Below are 24,737 nucleotides of genomic sequence, written 5' to 3'. Positions count from 1 at the left end.
GGCCTACTCTGTTCCAAAGAGCACTGTCTGCACCATTACAGTATCTGAGATTTAATGCATGTTTCCAAAACAGATCTACACCAGTCATCTCTGATAGATACAAGCTATCTACAGGAGTCACTTTGTGTTACTGGGGGCTATGCATTGTGGTGGCTAGGGGTCAATTCGTATGCTAACTAACCTGGCATAATAGTTGATACTTTCCCAGGCCAGGTAATGACACCAGAATTCTCATTTTGCTAGAGTTTTCTTTTTTAAGTTTCCTTAGTTAAGTTACGTTATCTTACATCAGTATTATCTACTTTAATTTTCGGCTGCAGGTTTATTTATTTTTTGCATTATCAATTCATTTATTATGAAGGACACATTCTGTATCTTTCTAGATTACTTAAATGACTGTAAATTATCTCCAGGCTGCAAATGAAACGAAGCAACATTGTCATTATGATGAAATTGCTCTGTTATTACATTGTAGTTCATCACACTTGGTGCAGGTGGAGAGAAGTATGTTAAAGGTAAAGTGCAGACACTGGGCAGATGCATGCAAATGTTTTAAGTCTGCATCAAGCATCCCTCGCTACTAGGTAGCACGATAACTTACTATTTGGGTTGGCTATGGTCATTAGACCTCTGAGAAGCCCTGCAGAACTTCAAAGGAAAGGCTAAGGAGAGGGTGCTTCTTCAGCAAGATGGGTGTGGACTCAGGTACAGCATTCAAGGTAGCTCCTCAGTCCCCTCCCCTCTCCTCTCATCCTGGTATATATTCATTCCCATTGAATCCTATAGAGGCTTCTGCTTTTCCACCTCACATCTGTAGTCCACATCACTCGTTTTGAGTGAGGGAAAAGAGTTGTGGAATCCTGGAGCCAGTGGAGCAAACAGCAGCAGCTCTGCTCAACCTCAGTGCCAACATGTTGTACCTGGAGACGGGGACCACGCCATCGTACAGTGAGGTAAGGCCCATGGACGAGCTTCTAACGGGACATCAAACCAGCTCATCCGTTGCCCAGTTGCCCCGTTGCCTCCCAAAGGTTCTACAAGACAGAACAAATACAGTAACAAAGAATAGTACAGATACAGTAGGCCTTGAACAGGAACGTACCTTTGGGAATTTGGCCTATTTGCCGAAGTCTGTCTTACACAGTTTTGGTACGCAATGTTTGGTTTGAAGACTTGTTCGATGTCTAATGCTGGCAGTTTGAACGTCAACACATCAGAGTATTTTCAGATAGGTGAATAAATATGTGAATAATCAGGATTGTAGAGAGAAATTTCAACTTAAGTAACTTATAATAGCGGACCTTGTAGAGTTAAGTTGTTTGTGTGGTATATTCCTTTTTGTTTCGATTCAGTGGTATTGTATGTGTGTGTTTGTGCATGTCTGCATGTGTGTATGTGTGTGTATAGAGCGTAAGGGAATGTAAACACCTGGAGTGTCTCCTGACTGAGTGGTTGTGTTTTATGAAATGGCTGCTGCTGTTGTTGATCTCTAGATGATTGCTCCTGCTGTAATTTTGTTTGAAATACTGCTTAGTTCATCCTGCTTGGACCATTTCTGACCAGAGAACCTTGACTGGAATAGACTAAAAACATATTTCTATCCAATTATTATATATATTTTTAATAATTATATACGGCTTATATGTTAATCTGACCTCCTTGGAGGCTATAGTGGATTTTAATGAAAATTATTCTGATGTGTGATATTGTAATCTTAGTTTTAGATTGATCAGAAATGTATTCAAATTAATTTATTAAGTCTCCAACATTTGCTTCAGAGATCTGCATGGCTCAGTTTTATAAAAAAAAAAAGTTCAGAGGTTTGTCAGTTCTTACAATATGAAAAAGGTAGATTTAGCGTACTCTTAGACCCTAGAGTTATCTCTTAATTGTTCTAAAGAAGTCCTGTTAAATCAAAACGGGCGAGAAGGGTTCTCCAATGCATTAATCTGCTAATACAATTTTTGTTTTTTTGGTTATAAAACCCAAATCTCAAAAGGCATCCATTTTACAATTTTCAGTGTGATGGAGTCACAATTTGCAAATTAGACTGTCATTGTCATTTTTTCACAACTGAGTTGAGAACACTGGCTGCCTTTTTAAGGGGAATTAACCATGTTATTTTCTTAGATTTGGATGAAAACTTTATGCATTTGATGTATGTATGACAGTGCCATACGCAACTTGCTTGACACCTTATTTCTTAAATATATATTGCTTCCATCAAAAGATGGAAGCAACTTTAATGTTTTTCCCCCCAAACTATTCTGTTTGTCAAACCTGCACAAATCAAATTAATTTATCCCATTTACTTACTCCGCTACTTGTCTTTGAGGAGATAAGTTTCTTGCTGTCACCTAGCTTAAGCGGGCAGTCCATAACTTTGACATTTCAGCTTGCTTTCAGAGGTCATAGGTCAAAATACTGTAGCTTTGCTTGAGTGTTCACCAAAAGGCCAACTGTTCTGCTGTCAGTCACAAAGTCGAGGTTGTCTGCTGCTGCGTTCACAGCTCAGTTCAGTTCTGGGTTTGGGCTTTAGTGATCATTATGAGCCAAGTCATCTTCATGTGAGACAGATTTTCCCTACATACAGTATGGGTGTTATAGGTCTATCTCTATTTAGTATTAATAACAGATTCATCGACTTGTATTCATGTCTTAACCACTTTCATCCTGGCATCCCTATTTTGGGCATGTCGTACACAGAAACAATTTGTGTTGTGTGACGGTAGATCAACTATTTCCGGTATATGTTGTATGACAAAGTGTATAGGACTTAAGTGGTTAATACACCCAGAACCCTGCATTGTGTGTGGTTATGCAGGCATCTCCCTGCCGTCCCTCTTATTTGTGCTGTTGTTACCACATACCAGATGCTGCATCGAAACACAGTGAACTATGACAGATTTCCCAGATTGCAGGTTGCAGATAGCAGGTGTGTCAGGTCACTGTCTTTTAAGTTGTTGAGCCAGGGGGGGTGCAAGGGGGGTATCTTTAAGTGGTGTCCACCTCAATCCCTGCAGTGTGTGAGGTATCAGGTTCCCCTGCGTACCCCCCCAGCGTTGCGGCAGTGGCAGTGGCCATTAGAATGCGGCTGTCCAGGCGTTGCTGTTTTAGTCCAGGGTCGTAATTGCTTTAATGGTGTGTTGACGTAGATGCAATCACCTGGTCTGCCCACCCCAGCAGGTATGAGGTGTAGATAGACCCCCACCCGGCCACACCTCAACCCCCATCCCAAGTAGGGTCTTTTAATGACTCCCTCCCCTGTGGTCACTCATCACAGCCCCCCACCCCCCCCACCACCATCACCTCCAGACGCTCTTACGCCGACCCAGGGTACATAGAGCAGGTCACCAGAGAGCTTGGAATGGGAGCAATTTCACCCCTTAGGCCAGGTCTTTCTCTGGTTCTTGTCATTTATTGCCAGTTCAAAGTGCGGGCATGATTAATTGGGCCTGTATTGCTAGCACAGGTAAAATAAATGTGTTATTTGGTCAAATAATGAATGAATAGTCTAATGAGTAATCTAGTATTGTGTTTTTCTTGGCATTCATTTGAAAGCTTAGTAGGGCAAGACTGTCAAATGGTCATTACATCAATAAATGTAAAGCAATGGAGAAAGTGTGTGAATATACTACTTGTGCCAGTGTTCCCTGTCAAAATGATTCAGCAGTATGATGGCAATATTAAGAATTCCCATTTAATTGGAGCGACTGTTTGCATTTCAAATATCTGTGACATGTATTCTGCATAATCAGGATTCCTTCATTGGAATCAGCAGGATATCACTCTGAAGGTCAGCAGTGTCCCTTTCCTGTGGGCCTGAAATGCTTACTCCAGCATGTGTCCCGGACAAAGAAACCTTGCAGGCCGCGAACAGACTGTGCAAACCTTTCACCAGCTTTATTAAAGGCTGTCGTGGATGTCAAGGCTGCTGATTTACTGTGGTTCTGTTTAGCAGCCTGACGTCCCAAAGGCCTAAGCACAGAGTTGTCTATAAACAGAAGGAATTTTTAAGAGCGACTAAAGGGGTTATTAAATGGCTGCTATATTATAGTGGAATAAGATCTGATTTAAAGAATCTGAGAGAAGTCCTGAATCTCCCACATAACACTCTTTGTAAAAAGTAAATAGCCAGCTTCCAGTCAATTAAACATTCAGACGCTTTTAGCTGTTCATCCTTCATCTTTGATCTCTAAATTCATGTTGAACACTTGAAGAATGGGCCATGGTCTTACATTGACAATCATGTCACGCATTCAATTTATCTTTTTTGTGCTTGACACTTTGATCCATGATTTGTGGTCCCAGGTCGGCATCAGCCTTTTCATTATTAGATTAATAATTTCACAATGATAATTAATGCCCCTGTCACATCCCCCTTCCAAAATGTCAGCATCAGGTAGTAGGCAGTGTCTGCTGTGATTGGCTGAGAAGCTACCGTTAAGCTTCTCAGCCAATCCAATAGACAGCAGGAAGATCTTGCGCCACACAGTCCATGAGATCAGTCGCTGATATCACTGCCGCTGACTCACCACATACGGGAAAATATTCTCCAACCAGGAAATTGTGTCACATTGTAGTTTTTCCCGGGAATAGCGATGATTTAGTGTTGCGTACCTGATGAAAAAAGATGCCACTAATTATTATTATTATAGGCATAGGTAAACATGAAGCACAAAACACACACGTTTCTGAACCAGGAGGACTTTACCAAGACTCTCTGTATTGAGATCAGACACAGAGGGCAACTCGATAGTCTGTCCAGTGTAAAGCTCTCTATTATTCCTGTCTGTAATTACCCCATTGTAAGGGAGCGTGTGTTTGTGAAAGCTTCTCCCTTCTAGAGGCCAGAGAGTTAACACTGAGTAGAGTTACGTGTGTGTGTGTGTGTGTGTGTGTGTGTGTGTGCGCGTGTGTGCGTGCGCGCGTGTGTGTGTGTGCGTGTTCCATTCACAGAGCACTTGTCTCCCAACACCTGCATGCCCAGTATATTGTTCTCCAGACAAGCTCTTATAAGCTCTGGTGGCATTGTTTCCGGGGAGGTTAAGCAGACTTGTGGCACACACACACAGTGACCCTTATCCAACAGCAACACAGAGTAACGATGCGCCCTGTGGCACTGTTGCAGAGGTATGCTGTGGTTGACTTGAATGACCTCTCTCAGGTGCTGTGTGTGTGTGTGTGGGTGTGTCTCTGTATGTGTGGATTTGTGCCTGCGTGCGTCTGTGTCAATGTATGTCTGATGAAGGGAGGATTAGCGTTTCACATTTTACCAACTTGGGTAATAGGCACGCATGTAGCCTGCCTCCTTGCGTAGCTGTGTGTATTTTGTTGGTCACCTGGCACACAAGCAACACCTGGCAGTGTGAATGGGTGTGAGCCGGGCAGCTGTGGTCGGCTGTGCCTGAAATAAACAAGAGGCCCTCAAGAGATTAATGACCGTCTAAAGAGCGAGAGCCATGGCACCTAGTCCAGGAATGTGCCATTTATAAATGGAATGGAATGAGTTGAATGGACCAGCACAGCAAGCAGGAAGCGGTTGGCTAAAGCTCAGGCGAACTCCGCATCCTGTTTAATGACATTTTAATTCCATTCCTCCCGTCTGTGTACTTCGATAGTTTGGGTTTTGGGAACAAGCGCTAAGCTAAGACGTGTTTATGTTTGTATTTTGGTTTTGCTCCAAAAAAACAAATGGATCTAGACTGGTGAGTGATGGGGATTGACTGTAAAGCAGGGAATTTGATATATCTGCACCTACTTGGTTGAAAAGCTGGTTCCTCAAGTTCAATGCACGATTAATATGCAGCTGGATAAATCAATGCAAATCAGGTTGATCTCAGCAGGGTAGACACGCTTGGTTCAGGGTTGGCACCATGCCACAAAGTCTCTGCCACTGCCGAAAATGTTTAATTAGTTTTGATTTACAGAAAACACATTTTTTAAATTTACATTTCACCCTATTTGATGGCTGTGATAAATGCATGTTCCACCTTTCATCTATTTGACATCAAGTTTTTCCCCTATAATTAGCTCCTCTCATTTTGAGTCAATTTATACCACATTCAACTTAACATGGAGATGTGTTATGTGGTGGTAACTAATCACCTAGCATGAACCTTTACAAACAATGCAAAAAGCCTCAACGGTTGATAACATCTTCACCGCATATTTGGGATTGCTGATTCAGCTATTAGTCATTCTCATTCGTTATTGCTGATTGAGCCATCAGTCAAAGTAGATGAAATGCAAGCCTGTCGATAAGGAAAGTATCTCAAACGTTTGAAGGTCTTTCCGCTGAGTCTGCAGATGTGGAGTAACTTTCTGATCAATGTCCAATTATTCAATTAGTGTATCTTTCTTTGGCTCAGCTTAGCTAAATCGCTTAGTTAAATCATTTGACTAGCAAATGTGCCTACAAATCCATTTCCTAATCCTAGATTTAACTCTTTAGCGTCCACTTGTTGGCATGCTATGCTAGCTTGCTACTGAAATGTCCCTAAACTCATTGAGATTTAGGGTGAAAACACCCCTTAACTGTACATCCACTGTCTTTGAAAGTGTTACCAGGCTGCCCTTTACAGTAAAAGGAGAATGTAATAAAAAAAAATGCATGTTAGCCAATGGCTCACAATGTTCTGTCCAGACTACTGTAAAATGAATGCTCACTTGCCAGAATTTGAATGGCATCTATGGAGGTGGTATTATGATTTAAGCCAAATTGCTGTGCTGGGCCAGTGCCCAAAATCCTCAAGTTCCATTCCTGGCAATAACATCTCATCTTTCAGCCTCCCCATGTAACCACAACGTGTTTACTTTTTGATTGTTGAAGCAGAGTTATATTTACACACAGCGTAATTAACCTCATGCTAAACCCCCCCCTCTAAATGTCCAGTTTTGCTTCCGAAATTTAAAAAATAACCTAGTAGAGATAAATGTTGACCAACCTCTGTCAGCTTTGTACATTTATCCATCCAAGCTATGCCAGAATGGATTAACAATCTTAACCACTTAAGCCCTACACTTCATCGTACAACAAATATATATAGAAAATAGCTGATCTACAAGCTCACAATGCTTATGTCGTGGGCTTGTAGATTTTGCTATTTTGGAAAAAGTTAGAAAAATCCCCAAATAGGGACCCTGAAAGTGGTTTAAACATAAATCAAAACATTTGTATTGAGCCATGCTTCAGTCTCTGTGATGTTATGGGTTCATTTATGCCCTCTCTTATTTTTTTCTCCAGTCACAGTATACAAACCTGGGGCTCCTGAACAGCATGGACCAGAGCATCCAAAACGGGGGGTCCACCTCCACCAGCCCCTACAGCAACGACCATACACAGAACAACGTGGCTGCCCCATCGCCCTACGCCCAGCCCAGCTCCACCTTTGACGCCCTCTCTCCTTCACCAGCAATACCGTCAAACACAGACTATGCTGGGACGCACACATTTGATGTGTCATTCCAGCAGTCCAGCACTGCGAAGTCTGCCACCTGGACGGTAAGATGTATATTTATTCACTGAACCAATCCCAGTTTTACTGTAGGTTTTATATAAAGCTGCAATCCATAACTTTTATGTCATACCCGGGATTCGAGCCCGGTTTCTACTGCTGAGATACATAACGGAAAGCCCTTTTGGGTAGAGGATAATTTGCGTTTTGACCCTCATGCATTACCACTTGTCAACCAGTAGTAGTCCTACCCAACCACAGGATATAAATGTCTCAATAGAAGAGCAAGTTGATTAAATACAACTACTGCAGTTGTGGTAGTTAACATTGTTATTCACAAATAAATGTTATGGATTGCAGCTTTAATCAAGAAAGCCTATTGTTTAATTCCACAAGGATAATACTTAAGGGAATAAGGCACCTGTTGTCTTGTGCAAAGTGTAGGTTGTTCAGGTTGTGTATTGTGTTTATTGTTAGTTTTGTATTATTGTTATAGAATTAGACTACAACACAACCACACAACACTGACTCTGTCCTGCACCCTTTAGAAGCAACACTTTGATTTCACAAGCTGATTTCATTATGTTTGTTTTCTACTGATATATTCAAATATCATTGGAAAGTAATTCATGGCACTTTTTAAATTGTAGGGAGTACCATTTTGTTAACATTTCTTTGCTCTTGGACATTTGAAATAATTTCAGGTAAGTTGTCAATTATATAGATGACTTGACTTTGAAACCCTCCCATGCACTCTTATTTCTAGCACTTGCATGTAATAAACCAATCACCTAAGTAGGGCAAAACAACCATGAAGTATTGCCATGTCACCTAGGTCTGATTACATGCGTTTTCATTGAACTTTGGCCAAGCATATATGCACATACAGTTGCCCCTCAGGGTATATTGTTCATATTAATATGGAGCCATAGAATTTAAATTTATGGGCCAGCTGTATCATAACAGGTCATCGTTTAATGCTGTGATTTGCCAGGGCTAAGGTTAGAGCAACATACTACATCTCAGAACCATGAGATCCTTATCTAGGTGATCTATGCTTCAGGCATATTTGGGATGCACGCTGACTGTATGAAAAGACTAAAGTTGCACAATGACATCTGGTAAGGAAAAAATGGCACTTAAGATGTGAGACTTCAGATCAAGACAAAACCTCAGGCATTTCTCTTTACGCCCCACACATTACATCTGATATGCTGAAAGAAGATGGACATCACAGGATGATCTTGCTACAGTATCTGTCATTTTCAGCTATAGCCTACTAAATGTTCAAAAGTACAGATTTAAAAATAGAAATGGAGTCCACACACCGCTGTTTATTGTAGATCAACGTTTCGATCCCCAGGGATTCATATCCTGATGAAGATCCTTAGGGGATGGAGACGTTTATCTGCAATTAACAGTAGGAGCTAACAACAGTTTGTGGACTTTATTTGTATTTTTATGTTGAGCTTCTGTTTGTGCTGCACCTGATCACCAGACTTGATGTGCATGCTCTACATTCCTAACAAAAGTATAGGTTTCCCACGGTTTATTTGCAGAGAATTTAGTACAATCTTGGGTCTTTCTTTGCCACTGGGTTAACGGTCGAAAGTAATTTATGACATTTTAAATATACTGATATCCTGACTTTCTGGTATGACTACCATATGCTGGCCTTGTATCAGTTTACCAGCAACCTGCTGAGCAGAGTTCACTGGTGTCTTGTTGATGACAGAGGTAAACAGGCATAAACAGTTAGTCCAGGTGTTGTGAAGGCCTGTGCAGCTATATGTCACCATGTGATGGTTCAGTAAAACCTACACAACCGGCTCAGCTTGCTCTGTCATTAGGGATGATGGGGACTAAAGGACAGCTGTTGCGTCAGAGCCCCACCTGCTTGGTTTGTGTATTTGTGTACGCTGCACTGCTGTGAACAGACGCAGCACTGCAGATAGTCACAGTACAGCACTCAAACACGTTAATGACAGATGCCATTATTACCAGAAGCCAGTGCGCCCTAGCGGTCACCAAAGTTAATTGGCGGTGCATGTGTCACCGCCAGATGGAGTTGTAATTGACATTTTGACAATTTTTGTGATGAGTTGTTTTCTTTTTCTTAACTTTGCAGTAAATTCTCTGCCATTAAATATGGTCAAATGTCAGCTAGTGTTTAGAAATAATGTTGGGTTCCTGGTGGCTCAGCCAGTTGCTCTGACCGTATGCTCCTAGTGTTTCGTGAGAACCCGATTTCAAATCCAACTCCCGTCAAGTCTCGCGTGGCACCCCTCTTTTTCCTAGGCTTCCCATCTCTCTACAATGCTCTCTAAATAAAGCATACCCCTTCCCATATTTTTTTTAAATTGAAATAAATAAACCTTTTATTTAATAATGCCAATGTCATTCAAATCTGACTAGATGTCTCTCACATCAGGAGTTGCACATATATTTTTGACAATCCACATAAGCCTTGAATCTGAAATTTGGCAGAAAGGAGTGTTGAAAAACCTGTGGGCTTATTGCATCAATTTCAGCGCTAATGCACTGTGGCTCTTGAGTAAACAGGCGGAACTCTGAGTATTTCGGCGATCTCGCCATGTTCGCCATTGGCCACACTGACTGTGGGATTGTGACATTCACCCAATTCCCACACTGCGACGCTCATCCCTCTCATTTTCACGGTCTAAAAACAAAAGTGTCTGTCTGATGTGCAATTGTGTGGAGGTAGTAGAGTGTGGGGTGTGAGTGCCACTCCCCGTGGACAAGCCTCTGGTTCAAGGCTCATCATCATAAACACACGTAGCGTAACCGTCCAGCGTACGGCGCAGTCATAACACATGATGCAAGACTGCTTTGAATGGTCTGACATCACAAGGAAATTTGATTGATGCCTATTTTGTCATTATTGTGGAGTGTGTAAACTTTAAATCGCCCATTTAAACCCACAAAGAAAATATTGTTTGCATGGTATTTTTCAAAACTGAATCCCACTTCTAAAAGTAAAGCTGGCCAAGTTGTTTTTGTGATATTCAAAATGTGCACATGGCTCCAATGGTCTTGAATGACTTTTGAACCTGACCAAAGCTGAGCACTTACAACTGGGATACCTGTCTTTCATAATGCATAACAAGCATAATGTTTGTTATGATCATGATCTCCATAATGGTGCTCAGAGAGAGAGTTTTTTTTTAGTAGTCTCCGCAGTAGGTGCTTTAATTAGAGAGAATCATGATAATGGCGCTTTACCTCCAACTGACAGAGACTCCTTCGTCTGATCTCAGGAGATCTGCTGCAAATCTCCCCATAAGCTCAACAGAATAGCTCAACCGCTGGACTGATGGCCTGATGGCAGCGTGCCACAGAAGATGTCACCGCCACAGCTTTACTCTGCCAATAGATCTGCTAAAGCCCCCCCCTTTTGAAGGGCTGTGGGATCTTCCACTGGGACTTAGTGGACTGTGTACTGTGCTGTTTGATGACTGTTCTTGTGAAGACACACCTTAATCCCAAGCCCACACCTTAACCTCTTCCTGTCTAGGACGCCTGTGACACACACGCACACAGAAGCATAACGCGTCAACATTTCCCAGAATGGCCCCCGCAGTGTGTCTCTCATTCATGCGGTTGGCCATAGCACTCAAACCTTAATTGTTTGTTTAAAGTGCACAGCCCTAGCAAATGAATAGTGTCTGTGTGGGTTGGATGTGTTTTTTTTTCTTCTGCTTCTTTGCTTGACTAAATTGATGGTGTGTCGCAAATGAGGCAACTATTGTTGGCTACTGATGCTACCATTGTGAGGCTAAAAAGAGCTTGTGTTTGCCTTGTATATTAGCTGCCACCAGGTAGTGCTCAAAAGAGAGGAATGTCATGGTTTGGGCTATCGCTGGGACTCTGCAGAGCTAGGGGGATTACAGTAATGGATTGAGGGCCTGTAGATAATACTTGTGTAAATACTGTGTGCCTCTTTCCTGAACCCTGTGCTCTCGGGCGAGCTCTTGTCTTTTTTCCTTTTTTTTTGAGAGAGAGAGAGTTAAGCTCGATGGCTGCGTCTCACATTGCGCCGCGGGAGGAGGAGGTACCCTGCGAAACAGCTCAAAGAGAAGAGTGTTCCAGCGAAAGGCGGCAAGACGCAGCTTGCCCCTGGAACATCTGCGGGCCCGTCCCACGCCTCACAAGATGGAGCCGAGACTTGTTTGTGTCAAGAAGCTTGTCACGACACGCCCGTCTCAGAGACACAAGCCCTAAAACCTACAGCTGAGGGGAAAAAAATAGATGGGAGATTTTTCTGTAAAAAAAGAAAGAAACAAGGGTCAAAGATTTTGATGATACAGATGTGATTTCTCAATAATGGACCGAGACAAATCCATTCTCAAGATGTTTTTCCTTGTAATCAATTTTTTTTGCTTTTTACAAAAGAAAATCAGGCTTACCGTACTTACAGTCTGATATGCAACAGTACTGACACCAGTGACCCAAAAAATGAAATGATAATTAGTTGCATAAATACAAAAGAGAGTCATTAATCTGTCACCAGATCACCATTTCTTGGATCCTCACACTAACCAAAACAAAAAGTAATTTGTTGTGTGTTGTGTTGCGATTAAAAAGCCCAAACAGAGTTGTGGGAAGTGTATTTTTGAGTAAAAGAAAAAGGAAGATAAAAAACACAGTTTGGCACTGCTTAAGGCATTTGGGAAGAGTAGAGGGGAAAACCAGAATAATTACACAAAAGCTGTCAGCGAGGGATCCAATCTTCACATGTAATTTAATCCCAGTCTCCATCAGAAACAGAAAATAATACTATTTCACAGTTTATTTATGATTATGATCTAGAGCCCAACAAATATATCAGTTGGACATTATTTTACTTTTTTTGGCGGCAATTAAGAAGACGATATCATCTCTTTAATAATACAAAATAAAATAAGTAGTACATTATATATAGGACCACAATGGAAATAAGTCCCCAATACTTTTTTCTGTTAGATTTAGCTTTACTTTTTCTTTTAGCTTTAATGTTTTATCACGTGCTGTTTACATTTCTGACTACTAATGTATTCAATTAATCAATCAATGTAAGTTGTATAATGTACAATCAAATTGATTGCACAGAATTGTGCACTTTTTTTCTTTTTAAAATATTAGTTAAAACATCTGTTATCGGTGGTCTAGGAATCCAAAATCAGGATCAGCATCAGACCCATAAATGTGGCATCGGTCGGGCTCTACTTCTCATAACGTCAGGGATGAGACGGATTGATATCGATATCAGATAGCGTCCTATATGCTTCTGTGTTATACATCTTTAAGAAGCAGGTGTTTTTCCTCACTTCTGGAGAAAAAAGGTAGGGAGGGGAAGATGAAAAAAAAACTCCTTTGCATTTTTGTTGAATTAAACAGGTTGAGGAGAAGCTTGGGGCAAGATAGGACATGTCAGGTATGAAGAAGACAAGACCAGAGGCGCCAAACAGTGCTTGTTTAAGGGTCTGTGTTTGTCAGGACTTGACTCCTGCATGCGCCCGCAGCGCTTGTCAGGGAGAGAGGAACGCTACAGCTGTGGGCCTGTCTCGACCTGCATCGCTGTGGAAGTGTGTATTCCTCTGTTCAAAAGCGTCTTGTGTGGAAGAAAGTGAATGCACACACATGCAACACTGTGCATGACCCCCCGAACTGCACATGTATGTAATATGTGCAGTGTGATTATGGTTCCATCATACAGCATGCTTCCTAATTGTAAATCTGTGAAAATAGGCTGTGAGCGCTAATGAGTGCTAATTTAATTATTTTAAACAAGTGTAAAAATGTACACACTCGGACAGAGCTAAATAACAGCCTGGATTTTGCTTTATGTTTTGATTTTACTCTCAGTGAGAGTAGAGATACTGTAGGGGATTAAAACCCACATCTGGACCCGCATTTACAGCTAACCGACATATAGGGTTGAATTAGCTGTCTCTCAACTATCTAATTTTAAATAGGCGCAAAAACACATTGTTTTTTTAGGCTCTCTCCTTAGGCAAAGAAACAAACAAAACGAAAGAAAACAGCCTATATAGATCACTAGCTTCCTTCTTATTGCCACGTTTGGCTGTTGAAGAATGTGTCATGCTTGCAGTCTTCCAAACAGAAGCTTTTTTTTAAACAAATGTGATTAAGCAGCCCTGTAATGTGTGTGTGTGTGTACTCTCTGACTGTGTAATTCACATTGTGACCAATGAATGGCTCATAATTACATGTTAACACCTGAGCACCGCGCCCTGTGTGAGCCACTGAATCCCATCAGTCAACTGGCTGCCCCTCCACCCTGCACCGTGTTGGCTTTAGCCATGTGCCGCTTTCAGCAGTCGCCAAGCTCCAGCTCTCACTGCTGAGCAAACACACCACCACAAGCACATATTTGTGTTTTCCAAAGTTTGTAGCCCGAGGGCTAGAACAGGCTCCCTGGATTTTGTGTTTGAGTGCGTGCATGTTTACGTGTGTGTGTGTGTGTGTGTGTGTGTGTGTGTGTGTGTGTGTGTGTGTGTGTGTGTGTGTGTGTGTGTGTGTGTGTGTGTGTGTGTGTGTGTGTGTGTGTGAGAGCATGTATGCTTGCATATGTGAGAGCATGTATGCTTGCATACATGCATTTGTGTGTGCATTCATTGGAAGTGTTCAATCCCTGCAAACTGTATTTCTCTCCCTTTAACCTGTCTCACTTTATCTTGAAGTTGACACTGCTGTTCTGCTGCTTTGGCCTTCAGCTAAACAAAATATAGTCCTGCAATTATTCAAAACACTATACACACTCTTCATCTCTCTCTTCACTCTCTCTCTCTCTCTTCCATGTCTCTCTGCTTGGCTTCCCCACCTCATTTAGCTGATTGACAGGGGCGTACAGGGAGTATCAGGTTGGGAGCGAGGCGACAACTACGACCATTCATCTTGTGTGCTTTTTTAAATTTCGATAAAGGAGACCTTTTGACAAGCCACTTTGATTTGGAAGCGAGGTATTGTTCAGCCATCATGTTGACACACGTGTCCCCGAGCTGAATTTGACCTAATTTGTATATCGGCTTGTATGAGAGACTAGCGGGGATGGTAGGTTGGTAGGTAGAAAAATAGATGGATGGATAGATAGATAGACAGACATTTATTAGACCTTTATTGACCTTTATTGAAAGTAAGGTTTCATAGCAGCAAGCATTAAACACATGATGGGTACAGCCAGAGGCAATAAAAAAGACTTAGACTAAAGTAAACATCATAAAGCTATAACTGAACATTCAAAAGCTGGGATCTTTCTTTAATTTCCTCAATACTGTAAATTCATACAAAAGGTTTATGTCAGTTCCAGCACTCGAACGGTGCTGTGTCCCTGCTGTGCTCATACACTGTACATTTAGTAATGAGGTCACTTGAGGAAAGGATCCTACTTCAGGATTATTAATAACCAGACTTTTATTAATGGAACCCAACTTCTGGACGGTGAAACATGAACATAGAAACAGCAGGAGAATGTGTGTATATATATATATATATATATATATATATATATTTATATTTATATACAGGAGAGAGACATGAGAAGGCACTGTTTGGAGTTTGTCGTGATGAAAGGAAAGGTTTGTGCCTGGGGAATGGAGCGCTCGCGTCCCTGCCAAGCTTGTGTAATATTAAAAGTCAACACAGACAGGTGCTGGGATGTGCTCCCTTTCATTTGGAACAAAACTTAATAGAGATGGAATTTTATGTGCCATTGTTCTAGAACACCGCCCCGAGCGGCTTTCACAATGTTCTCAGAATACTTCTCTTCCCGCAGAAAATGAACCTGACAGGGAAAATTTTCCCTGTGTTGGTCCCCCCTGCCACCCACCCCGCCTCCTCCTCCTACTCCACCCCCATGTCCTCTCCGCACAGTGGATTTGAATCTGCTGCTTACACAGCACTGATTTGAATGGTTTGTTGACACAGTTGCGTCCTGCCTATTAGAAACAATTCTCTCCTTTATTTTGGCGGCTTTCTGGTTATCCAAGCTTACAGTGCCAGCAAAAAAAACACATCCATTATCAATAATGCCTTTGAAAGCTTGAATGCGAGCCAGGTTGTGTTAAGCAACCATCACTTTTGGCTATAAAGTGTGTGTGTGTGTGCGCAGGGGGGTAAGTGAATCTAGCCTGTCTTGCAATGATAATTCATGTTCTGTGATGGCTTTAAACCTGTCCTAAGAGGATTGACTCATTGCTGCGGTCAGTCCATTTCCACCCTGGCCCACAATGTAGTGAGAGCTCCATGTGACATATAATATTATCTTGATGATCTCAAGATAGCGGTCATCAAAACGTTGAACAGGGCGCTCCACCCCATGTAGATGAAACCCATGTCCCTGTTTTAATTGCTCCTTGAGGGGTGTTTTTTACGACTCTCCTCGGAAGTCCCAGAGGCTCACTATGCGAGAGAGGTTTGCCCAATACACAACCCTTCTCGTGTGTGTGTGTGTGTGTGTGTGTGTGTGTGTGTGTGTGTGTGTGTGTGTGTGTGTCTGTGTGTCTGTGTGTGTGTGTGTGTGTGTGTGTGTGTGTGTGTGTGGGTCATAATCACAGTCTTTCTTTTAACCCTTGCTTGCCTCAGGGAGAAAACAGAAGTGCATGGTCCAGGCAACAGGTGTTGCAAGGATCAATTGAGCCTCTTCTAAATGCAGGCTAACTTTGTTTTGATGGCTAGACTAATGCAGCGAGCTGTATTGATAAATATCAGTTCAGTTATTGTGGTACTTTCCTTGTGGTATTTTTTACCTTGTGGCGTTTTCCTTCCTTTTTAACCTTGATTTATTGTCTAAATCGAAACTGATCTATTCATGTAAAGGCTTTATCTAACGACTCTTCTGTTTTTCTCTTTGTCCACAGTACTCCACAGAGTTAAAGAAACTCTACTGTCAGATCGCCAAGACCTGTCCCATTCAGATCAAAGTCCAAACCAACCCGCCGGGGGGCGCTGTTATCCGGGCCATGCCTGTTTACAAGAAGGCAGAGCACGTCACAGAGGTGGTCAAACGCTGCCCAAACCATGAACTCAGTCGCGAGTTCAACGACGGTCAGTACTCGATACAAAAAAAGTAACTAAACATCAGTCATCGGTTGAACAATTGTTTTTGTTCACCACATAGCTTCTTATGCACTTTTTTATATGATATAATCTTGCTTGCAGGCCAAATCGCCCCTCCGAGCCATCTGATTCGTGTGGAGGGCAACAGCCACGCTCAGTATGTGGAGGACGCCATCACAGGCCGCCAGAGCGTCCTGGTGCCCTATGAGCCCCCCCAGGTGAGTGGCCCCCTCCCCACAGTGCCTGCAGAAAGCCTGTTTCCATCCCACTGTCAACGCCATCTCACCACCTCACCACTGACTGTGACAGACACAGCGTTAACAGGCTTCTTCTTGACTTCTCTGATCCTGCCTCCCCCCATACACACACACACACACAAACACACACCTCTCCCTCACTAACTCGATCCTCACAGCCAGCAAATGTTTCTCAATAGGATTACACCATGACACTGCCTCTAGCTACGTCTCTGTCAACCCTTAAAAGGAAATGGCCCTGACTTTTTCACTCACTTCAATTTTGCAGCTTCAGGTGTTGCTCCACCATGCGGGTCATACGGCAATTTGTGACATTGAATTTTAAGTGGTGTTGGGATTGAATTTGACATTTGAATGTCCCTCACCTGAACAGCAACGTTACGGTTGTGTGTAGAAAGTAAGATTTCTTAGCAAAACCAAATACCTGTTCATGTCTACAGTGATATCTGTAAACTTTTATTTCACATTCCGTTGTTTCACCTGCCTTCCAAAGCAGCCACACCCAGCTGGCCAAGATTGCCTCAAAAACACTATTACACAGTTGTACAGTGAGCAGTGAAGATGGTCCACTCATGATTTCTTGATGACTAAAACCCAAATGTGCATGAAATCATTACCACAAATCTATTTAATGATGATAAAGTAAATCATAGATACATTTCCGTACTGTTTTCTGTACCTAGATCTGATAAAATAATGTATATGATTTCTTCAATATGTATCCGTTGTCGCAGAGTGATGATGTCATACTCCTCTTTCAGGTGGGCACAGAGTTCACTACGATCTTGTACAACTTCATGTGCAACTCAAGCTGCGTGGGCGGAATGAACAGACGCCCCATCCTCATCATCGTCACTCTGGAAAACAGAGAGTAAGAAATGACTTCAGTCTTCAGTAGTAGCCTCTTGTCGCCTTCCTGTTAAGTGGAGAAGTTTGTTTCTGACCACTGTTCTTGCTCCTGTCTCTCTTGTCTCCCCTCCAGTGGCCAGGTGCTAGGTCGCCGCTGCTTCGAGGCCAGGATCTGCGCTTGTCCGGGGCGGGACCGCAAGGCCGACGAGGACAGCATCCGCAAGCAAAACGTAACAGACGTCACAAAGAGCACTGAGGGTACGAAACGCCGTAAGTAGCGCGGGGCTGGTGAAGGGCTGACATGCTCATGGGTCTCATCCAAGGCGCTTCTGATTACAAAGGACTAACACACTTGAGACACTTGCACACTGCTTGCACACCCTCCTCGCCTTCCTACACGCTATCGCCTATTCTGTGCTTTTTTTCCACCCCAGTTGCTCTCTTGCTGAGGCTACCTTCTTCTGAAGGCCGTCACAGGGTACTGATCGTACTTCTATCCTCCACAGCCTTTCGCCAGGTGTCCCATGGCATTCAGATGTCCTCCATCAAGAAGAGAAGATCCACAGACGAGGAAGTCTTTTGTTTGCCTGTAGGTTTACACCTATGTATCCCGGGGAGTTCGTCAGGGAATTGTTTGAACCCCATTACAGTTTCATAGTGCTTGAGCCACAGACTGACACTTCTCTCTCTTTAACCTCTTGTAGATTAAAGGTCGTGAAATATATGAGATTTTGGTGAAAATCAAGGAATCTCTGGAGCTCATGCAGTTTCTGCCCCAGCACACTATCGAGTCGTACAGGCAGCAGCAGCAGAATCTCCTACAAAAACAGTGAGTACCAGTGCTAGTAGCCTTGAGCAAGTGCACCTTTGTTCTGCCAGTCACAGCATGGAATATCTTCATTAAAATCCACCCTCACATTTGAATGCCATCAATTGTTGCTGTAACCACCTTACAGCTAATTTACTAACCGTTTCAATGTTTGCAATGTTGTTTGCATTCTGATTGGCGAAGTGAGCAATCAAACAAAATGTGCTTAATTAGATGTGTTTTGGAGTGTTGTAGCTCATAAGATGAAATTGTTGCTGGAAAGTTGTGTTGTGCTGGTAATGGTTATGCATTGCAAAACATGTCTCTGCATAATATGTCTTTGAATAAAGCTGCTGCTTTAGCAGTTTTGCATAGCAAGACTATAATTACACTCCAAGATTGAGATTTTTTTTTTTTTCAAGGATTTCTTGATTTAATATTTCACAAGTTGAATCTGGAATTTGCGTCACGCTTGTGCCTTAGAGGGTGAACTTTGCACAGTTTTTTCCCCTTCTGCTCTCTCATGGGATATGAGCCAAGTTTGATGAATCGTGACAAATGTACCTGGCTACGCTTTGTTTAGGAGAAGCTCCCAAAGATTGATGGTAACGCCTTTGGGTGCTTTGCCAGGTTTGCACAACAGCACCAGTCACAAAATCCCTGCCTCCGTCTCCTATTGGCTCGAGTGTAATTAAAACTGTCTCAGACACACACATTCACACACATTTTACCTTGTCCACGCCCATTCACCATGAGCCATGGAAAAGGGTAGATGCAAGTAAATGATAGTTTGACGGCCCCATGATGGCCCCATAATTATTGCTTATGTTATAGTTTCCCATTAAAAAACTGGCAGACCGCCAGACAGTGAGGTAATCCTTTTTGATTTTTATTTGAATGTACAGGCTATCTGTTGCTTTCTATCAGAACCTTAAGTATTTATCATACTTAATAAACAGCAACATTGCATCTCTTGGTTCACTGAATATTCTCTTCAGAATATCTTTATAACCTACAGCGCTACCCTACTCTACTCCAGCATTTGCTTTACTTAATTATTTTCACATCTTTTTTTATTCTCTACACTCTGCTTTATTTGCATGCTGTGTGCCCATCATATTGACCTCTGTATTCTTAATCTCTGCTTCTACTTCAGACTTTACCAACGTAATTACTACTTCATTAGACCCTAAACACTATGAAAGCATGCTGAACATTTCAATGTGATTCAACTATAATATTCAATTATATTAATATGTTGGCAAATAGTGCCATCTTCTGGTGAGTGATATTAGTGCAGGTTAGGATATAGGCTTGAGTCATCATATTTGGCTATTATCGTTTCACTTAGCGCTGAATTTGGCGATTAAAACCCCCTTACCCTGCCTCTCACACAGATCATTCTGCACAAACTCTTCTCCTTTCCCGTCACTTAAAGGGTGATTCTCTGCTCTGCCTGCCTCTTCTTTTCCACTGCTGCATGTGTCCTCTTTCTCCTTCAGTGAGCCCTTATTTCTGCTCTCTCTCTCTCTCTCTCTCTCTTCTTTCTGGTTCCTCTCTGCAGTCTGCTTAAAGCCCGTCTTGGTAGCCAGCTCCTGGAGCCTGCAGGAGAGCAGAGGCGGCGCTACAGTTCCTCCTGAACGTCTGCCTCACATTCCTCCTCCTCTTCCACCTCCTCTCCCAGTCACACGGACTTTCTCCTTCGCCTCCTCTTTTCCCTGCTCCTCCCCTTTTTCTCTTTCCCGGGGTGCTGGGACGGTGCACTGAGGATGTGCCTCTATTGACACTAGTAGAGTTCCATGAACAATGTTCAGTTGCTGCTACAAGATTGTGGACTCGAACCTCTGGTGCAAAGTGCATCTGGTCATGGTGCAACGTGTAGGTTACCAGCCGTACAGTACAGTACAAGGCTTCCCTTTGCACAGGCCTACTGTATGCTTATGCAGACCTACACTAGGGCCTAGAAGTGGAGGGTCCTTAAAGTTAACTGGTAATGCTTTTATCAGTGATGTTGTTTGTTTATTTTTTGCATGCAGATTCTCAGAAAATCATCTTCTGTTAAGGGTAGCCTATTTGCAATGACGTTACATTCTCGAGGAACCACAGAGAAGTGTACAGCGTCATGTGGGGAAATCCCCGTTTTATTTTTATGAACATGTCATTCGAGCATTGCATAAAGACTGTGTGTACAGTAACTGCATCTCAACTGACTTCTTCACCACTTGGTTGAAGTTGGTCAGGAACCAAGCTCTAGTGTTTCTATTTTATTTTCTGTTACTTGACTTACTAAGCTTATTCAAGTCTACGTATGCATTTAGCTTGGGCTATATTATCAGAGCTGGACTCAAATATTTGGTTATCTTGGGAGGGAGGATAAAGAGACTAAAATGAAGATAACTTTGCTAATGCTGGTCATGTTTTTTAAAGTCACTGCAGGACAGTTTTGAGTGTTGTTTTTTTGAATTACATGTAACTTCTCAATAAAAGTGTCTTTCAACAAAGGGTATTGCAGATATACAGTCCGTCAGATTATGTGTAAAGCAGAGTTCTGTCACTTTTCGCCCCTGTGACCATTCTGTTTGAAACAGATTACTTTATTTTCTGTGGCTGTTTTTTCCGTCTGTCAGAACCAATAAATGTTTTTGTTTCTGCTTGAACTTGAAACTCTGCTTTGCCTTCTCTCTTATTCTGTTTCATTGTCACTATACACAAACACACTCTGTACTTTCTTTGTTTTGTTTTTTACTTCCAAGGACCCTAAACTATAACCTACTTTTCTTATGGGCTTCCTGTACAAAGACAAGACCAACAAATGATATAGAGTGATGCCATGCAACACTACTCTCATTATGCTATCAGTATAATACTTTTTTTCCATGACAAGTCGACAGTGCGACTAACATGCCTGCTAAAATATTGTGATCAGATAGGGTCAGATGAACATAACGAGCCCCTTGTGTCATCCCCTCTCCCTTCCCCAGGAACTCCATGCCGTCTCAACCCTCCTACGGCTCCGTCTCTCCGACTCACGGAAAAGTCAACAAACTGCCCTCCGTCAGCCAGCTCATCAACCCCCAGCAGCGCAACACGCTGACTCCATCAGGCATGTCCGGCGGCCTGACTGACAGTAAGTGTGCCCCCCCTTTGTTTCGCTTTCCCAAATGTCTGTCCCAGGCCGTATTTACTATCAAACCCCTCTCTCAACCTCGCCACCAGCCTTTTCACCTCCCCCCGAGGGAGCTGTTGCATGATATCAGGAGGAGAGCCTGCCTGGGCAGGCACAAGGGACCTGTACACTTCTCTGCACTGTGACAGGCCGCTTCCTCTCCTTAAAAAAAAAAGAAAAAAGAAAACAACAGAATCTGATCCCTGTGAGACTTAACTCTTTTTGTGGGCCCGCAGGCCCCCTTTTATGATGCATTGATCTGTCATGTTGAGAGTATATAAGAGAGAGTATATGCCCCCTTCCCCCTCCCCGAATCCACCAGCCCCTAATGTTTGTGTTGGAGTTAACGTCATCTCCAGAGAAAATTAAAAACAAAAAACTAAATGCTCATGGTGGCTGCCTGTGTTTCCTCCAGTGACTCCCATGATGGGACACATCCCCATGAACGCCGACATGAGTTCACTGAGCCCCACACATGCACTGCAGCCCCAGCTTCCCATGGTACCTTCCCATTGCACTCCCCCTCCTCCATACCCCATGGACAGCAGCATCTCCAGGTACCTGACCACACCGGTGGGGAGGGGGGCTCTCCTGCTAGAAGTACATTTCCTTTTGCCACAGTTCACTGCTATAGCACAATGACTCTTAATTAGAAGTCTCCTTTCCTCACATTTAGTACATAGTATAAAAACAGCTTAATAATCTGCATATTTATACAATAATAGTTTTGGCACTTGCATCTGTTTTCAACTATTTTTCCCCCTAATTCCCTGTTGCAGCTTCCTTCTACGGCTGGGCTGTGCAGCCTGCTTGGACTACTTCACAGCACAGGGCATAACTAACATCTACCAGATTGAGAACTACAATTTGGAGGTGAGTTTTTTTTCATTTGAACAATTTCTTTCTAGGTTTAAGGCTGATTTATACTTGTCATGTCACACAGCAAATAAATGGTCACAACGCTTTAGATAGATTTGCAATGTTTGGTCCGCATCGCAGTCTTACGATGTAGCATACATTAGGCATTAGAAGGAGCTTATTGTTCTATATTCTGTCCCCTTATATTATTTTCCTAAACACACATTCCGTCCCGCAGGATCTGTCCCGTCTGAAGATCCCCATGGAGTTCCAGCACATCATCTGGAAGGGCATCATGGAGCATCGGCAGACTATGGACTTCTCCCCGCCCCCCCACATCCTGCGCACCACCAGCGGCGGCTCCTCTCTCAGCATGGGCTCCTCGGAGGCCCGTGGCGAGCGGGTCATCGACGCTGTGCGCTTCACGCTGCGCCAGACCATCTCCTTCCCGCCGCGCGACGACTGGTCTGACTTCTCCTTCGACCTCGACTCTCGACGCAACAAACAGCAACGCATCAAAGAGGAGGGGGAGTAGGACAATGGCAGGCATGACCCCCCCCCCCCCCCCCCCCACACACACCTTCTGTCCCTGACTCACCGGTGTCAAAAACATCTTCGCCAACATCCACAATGCCACGCCACTCCGTTGGAACATTACATAAAAATAAATAAAAGCAAAATACATTTTCCAAACAAATAAATGCACTTATTTTACAACCTTTCTGTTTTCGTCATGATAGCCACAAAGTAAATGGTGTTTGAGGAAAAAAAAGTGCCTTTTTTTATCATGTTCAAATTTCTTGAGAGCACTTAAGAAATGCAGAGATTTTTTTAAGTTCTCTTTGAGCTTTTTTTTGTTTTTTCCCCTTAAGTGTTCATGATCCATTCCAATGTTAAATCATGACTGGAAATGAAAACTTGTGTAAGAGGGGTTTATTTCTGCTACGGGCCATAGCAACGGTGTATTTCTGTTTTAAGACTGTGTACTGCCCACTTTTACGGCTGTACGATGTAGTCTTGTACACTGATTTTTATTTTTGTTTTTTGTTTTTGGCACAAGCCAAAATTGATTGTATAACTTTCATTTCAGAGAAAAGTGTTATTTTGGTTATTGTTGCTGTTCTGTGCAGAAACTTAAAGTTTCTAAATAGAAAAAAAAGAGAGAGAAAAGTGTTATGCCGATTGATGGGTGATGCTGTACTTTTCTGTTTACTTGTCTTTTGTATCTGCTGTTGTTGGCCAATCCATCACCAGACATTGGTATCACATCATGAGGTATTTTTGGCTTATCGTCTCTGTCGGGTGGAAACCTTTTATGTCCAAAACTGTTACTTTTCAGGATTCAAAAATAGCAAAAGTAGCAGATCTACAAGCTCTTCAACTAGCTTTTAGATCTGCTTTTGTGTGACGCTGTAGTATGACCACATTAATTTACGAAAAAACACAAAGTTAAAATATGGAGATAGGTTTCTGCCCGACAGCAACGTTATACTCTTCGTTCAGTGTTGTTACAGTGGTCATACAGCGACTGCCTGCCTCTCTGCTGTTCTTTTCACTGCCTGCTTGTTCTACCACTGTGCAAATATCACTGCTGCAATGGATGCCTGGCACAAGTTTTTATTTTATTTTTATGAACCACATTGTTTTGGTAATGGTTTGATTTTGATAATTTGATAGATCCTCAAATCCTTTGAGATGATTGTATATACAGTTGTATAGTTGCCTTTTTGAAGGTTTCCCAAAATAAATACTTGATTTTCAATACGAACAAAAACTATGTGAATATCGCCAGTTACTTATATTGGCACAAATACTTGTAATAATGGATATGATTAACAATGTATGTACCCTTTACTAGTCGATGTTCAACGAGTTTTAGTTCCACGTAGCCTGCATTGTTAAAAAGCAGAATGTATCTGCAGTTTCATATTTTTTGTACAATGTATTGTAAATATATGTTGCAATTGTACCTTGGCTATTTTTGATATAAATCAAAAATAAATATCCATACTTACAGTATTGCATGTTAACACTATTTGCCAACAGTTATTTTAAACACGTCTACATCCATCTTTTACACATTTCAAACTAACAGAAGTTGGAGTCTGTAATTACCAGATTTGTGTTTGTAAACACACCTTGACAGAAATGACCAAACGTTAATTTCATCCTGATCCTGATGAAAATAATTGGAATCTGTACATAGGCTACATACCAGATTTGTGTTTGTAACCACATCTTCACAGAAAATACCAAACATAAAT

The 24,737-nt window shown here is 42.3% G+C and overlaps 1 protein-coding gene across 6 annotated transcripts in view; it reads left to right on the top strand.

Moving 5' to 3' along the window:
- Nucleotides 1–24,503, top strand: part of tp63 (tumor protein p63) — a 42,657-nt gene extending 18,154 nt beyond the window's left edge. The window contains exons 1-12 of one of the 6 annotated variants that reach the window (XM_084065883.1): nt 763–953; nt 7,247–7,504; nt 16,337–16,523; nt 16,638–16,753; nt 17,554–17,663; nt 17,775–17,899; nt 18,148–18,230; nt 18,346–18,470; nt 21,431–21,576; nt 22,031–22,172; nt 22,395–22,488; nt 22,712–24,503. In XM_084065883.1, the coding sequence (XP_083922009.1) occupies nt 912–953; nt 7,247–7,504; nt 16,337–16,523; nt 16,638–16,753; nt 17,554–17,663; nt 17,775–17,899; nt 18,148–18,230; nt 18,346–18,470; nt 21,431–21,576; nt 22,031–22,172; nt 22,395–22,488; nt 22,712–23,008 (1,725 nt within the window). In that variant the 5' untranslated portion in view covers nt 763–911 and the 3' untranslated portion in view covers nt 23,009–24,503. Of the gene's footprint in view, nt 1–759; nt 954–7,246; nt 7,505–16,336; nt 16,524–16,637; nt 16,754–17,553; nt 17,664–17,774; nt 17,912–18,147; nt 18,231–18,345; nt 18,471–21,430; nt 21,577–22,030; nt 22,173–22,394; nt 22,489–22,711 lie in introns of those variants that run through there. The other 5 variants (XM_084065882.1, XM_084065886.1, XM_084065887.1 and 2 more) reach the window with 5 other exon arrangements.
- The last annotated feature ends 234 nt before the right edge of the window (nt 24,504–24,737 follow it).

Source organism: Gymnoscopelus microlampas (genome assembly GCF_963454915.1).
Source record: "Gymnoscopelus microlampas genome assembly, chromosome: 9".
NCBI classification, from domain to species: Eukaryota; Metazoa; Chordata; class Actinopteri; order Myctophiformes; family Myctophidae; genus Gymnoscopelus; species Gymnoscopelus microlampas.
The sequence above is the reverse complement of the archived record's forward strand: the minus strand, read 5'-3'. Positions and strand labels throughout refer to the sequence as shown.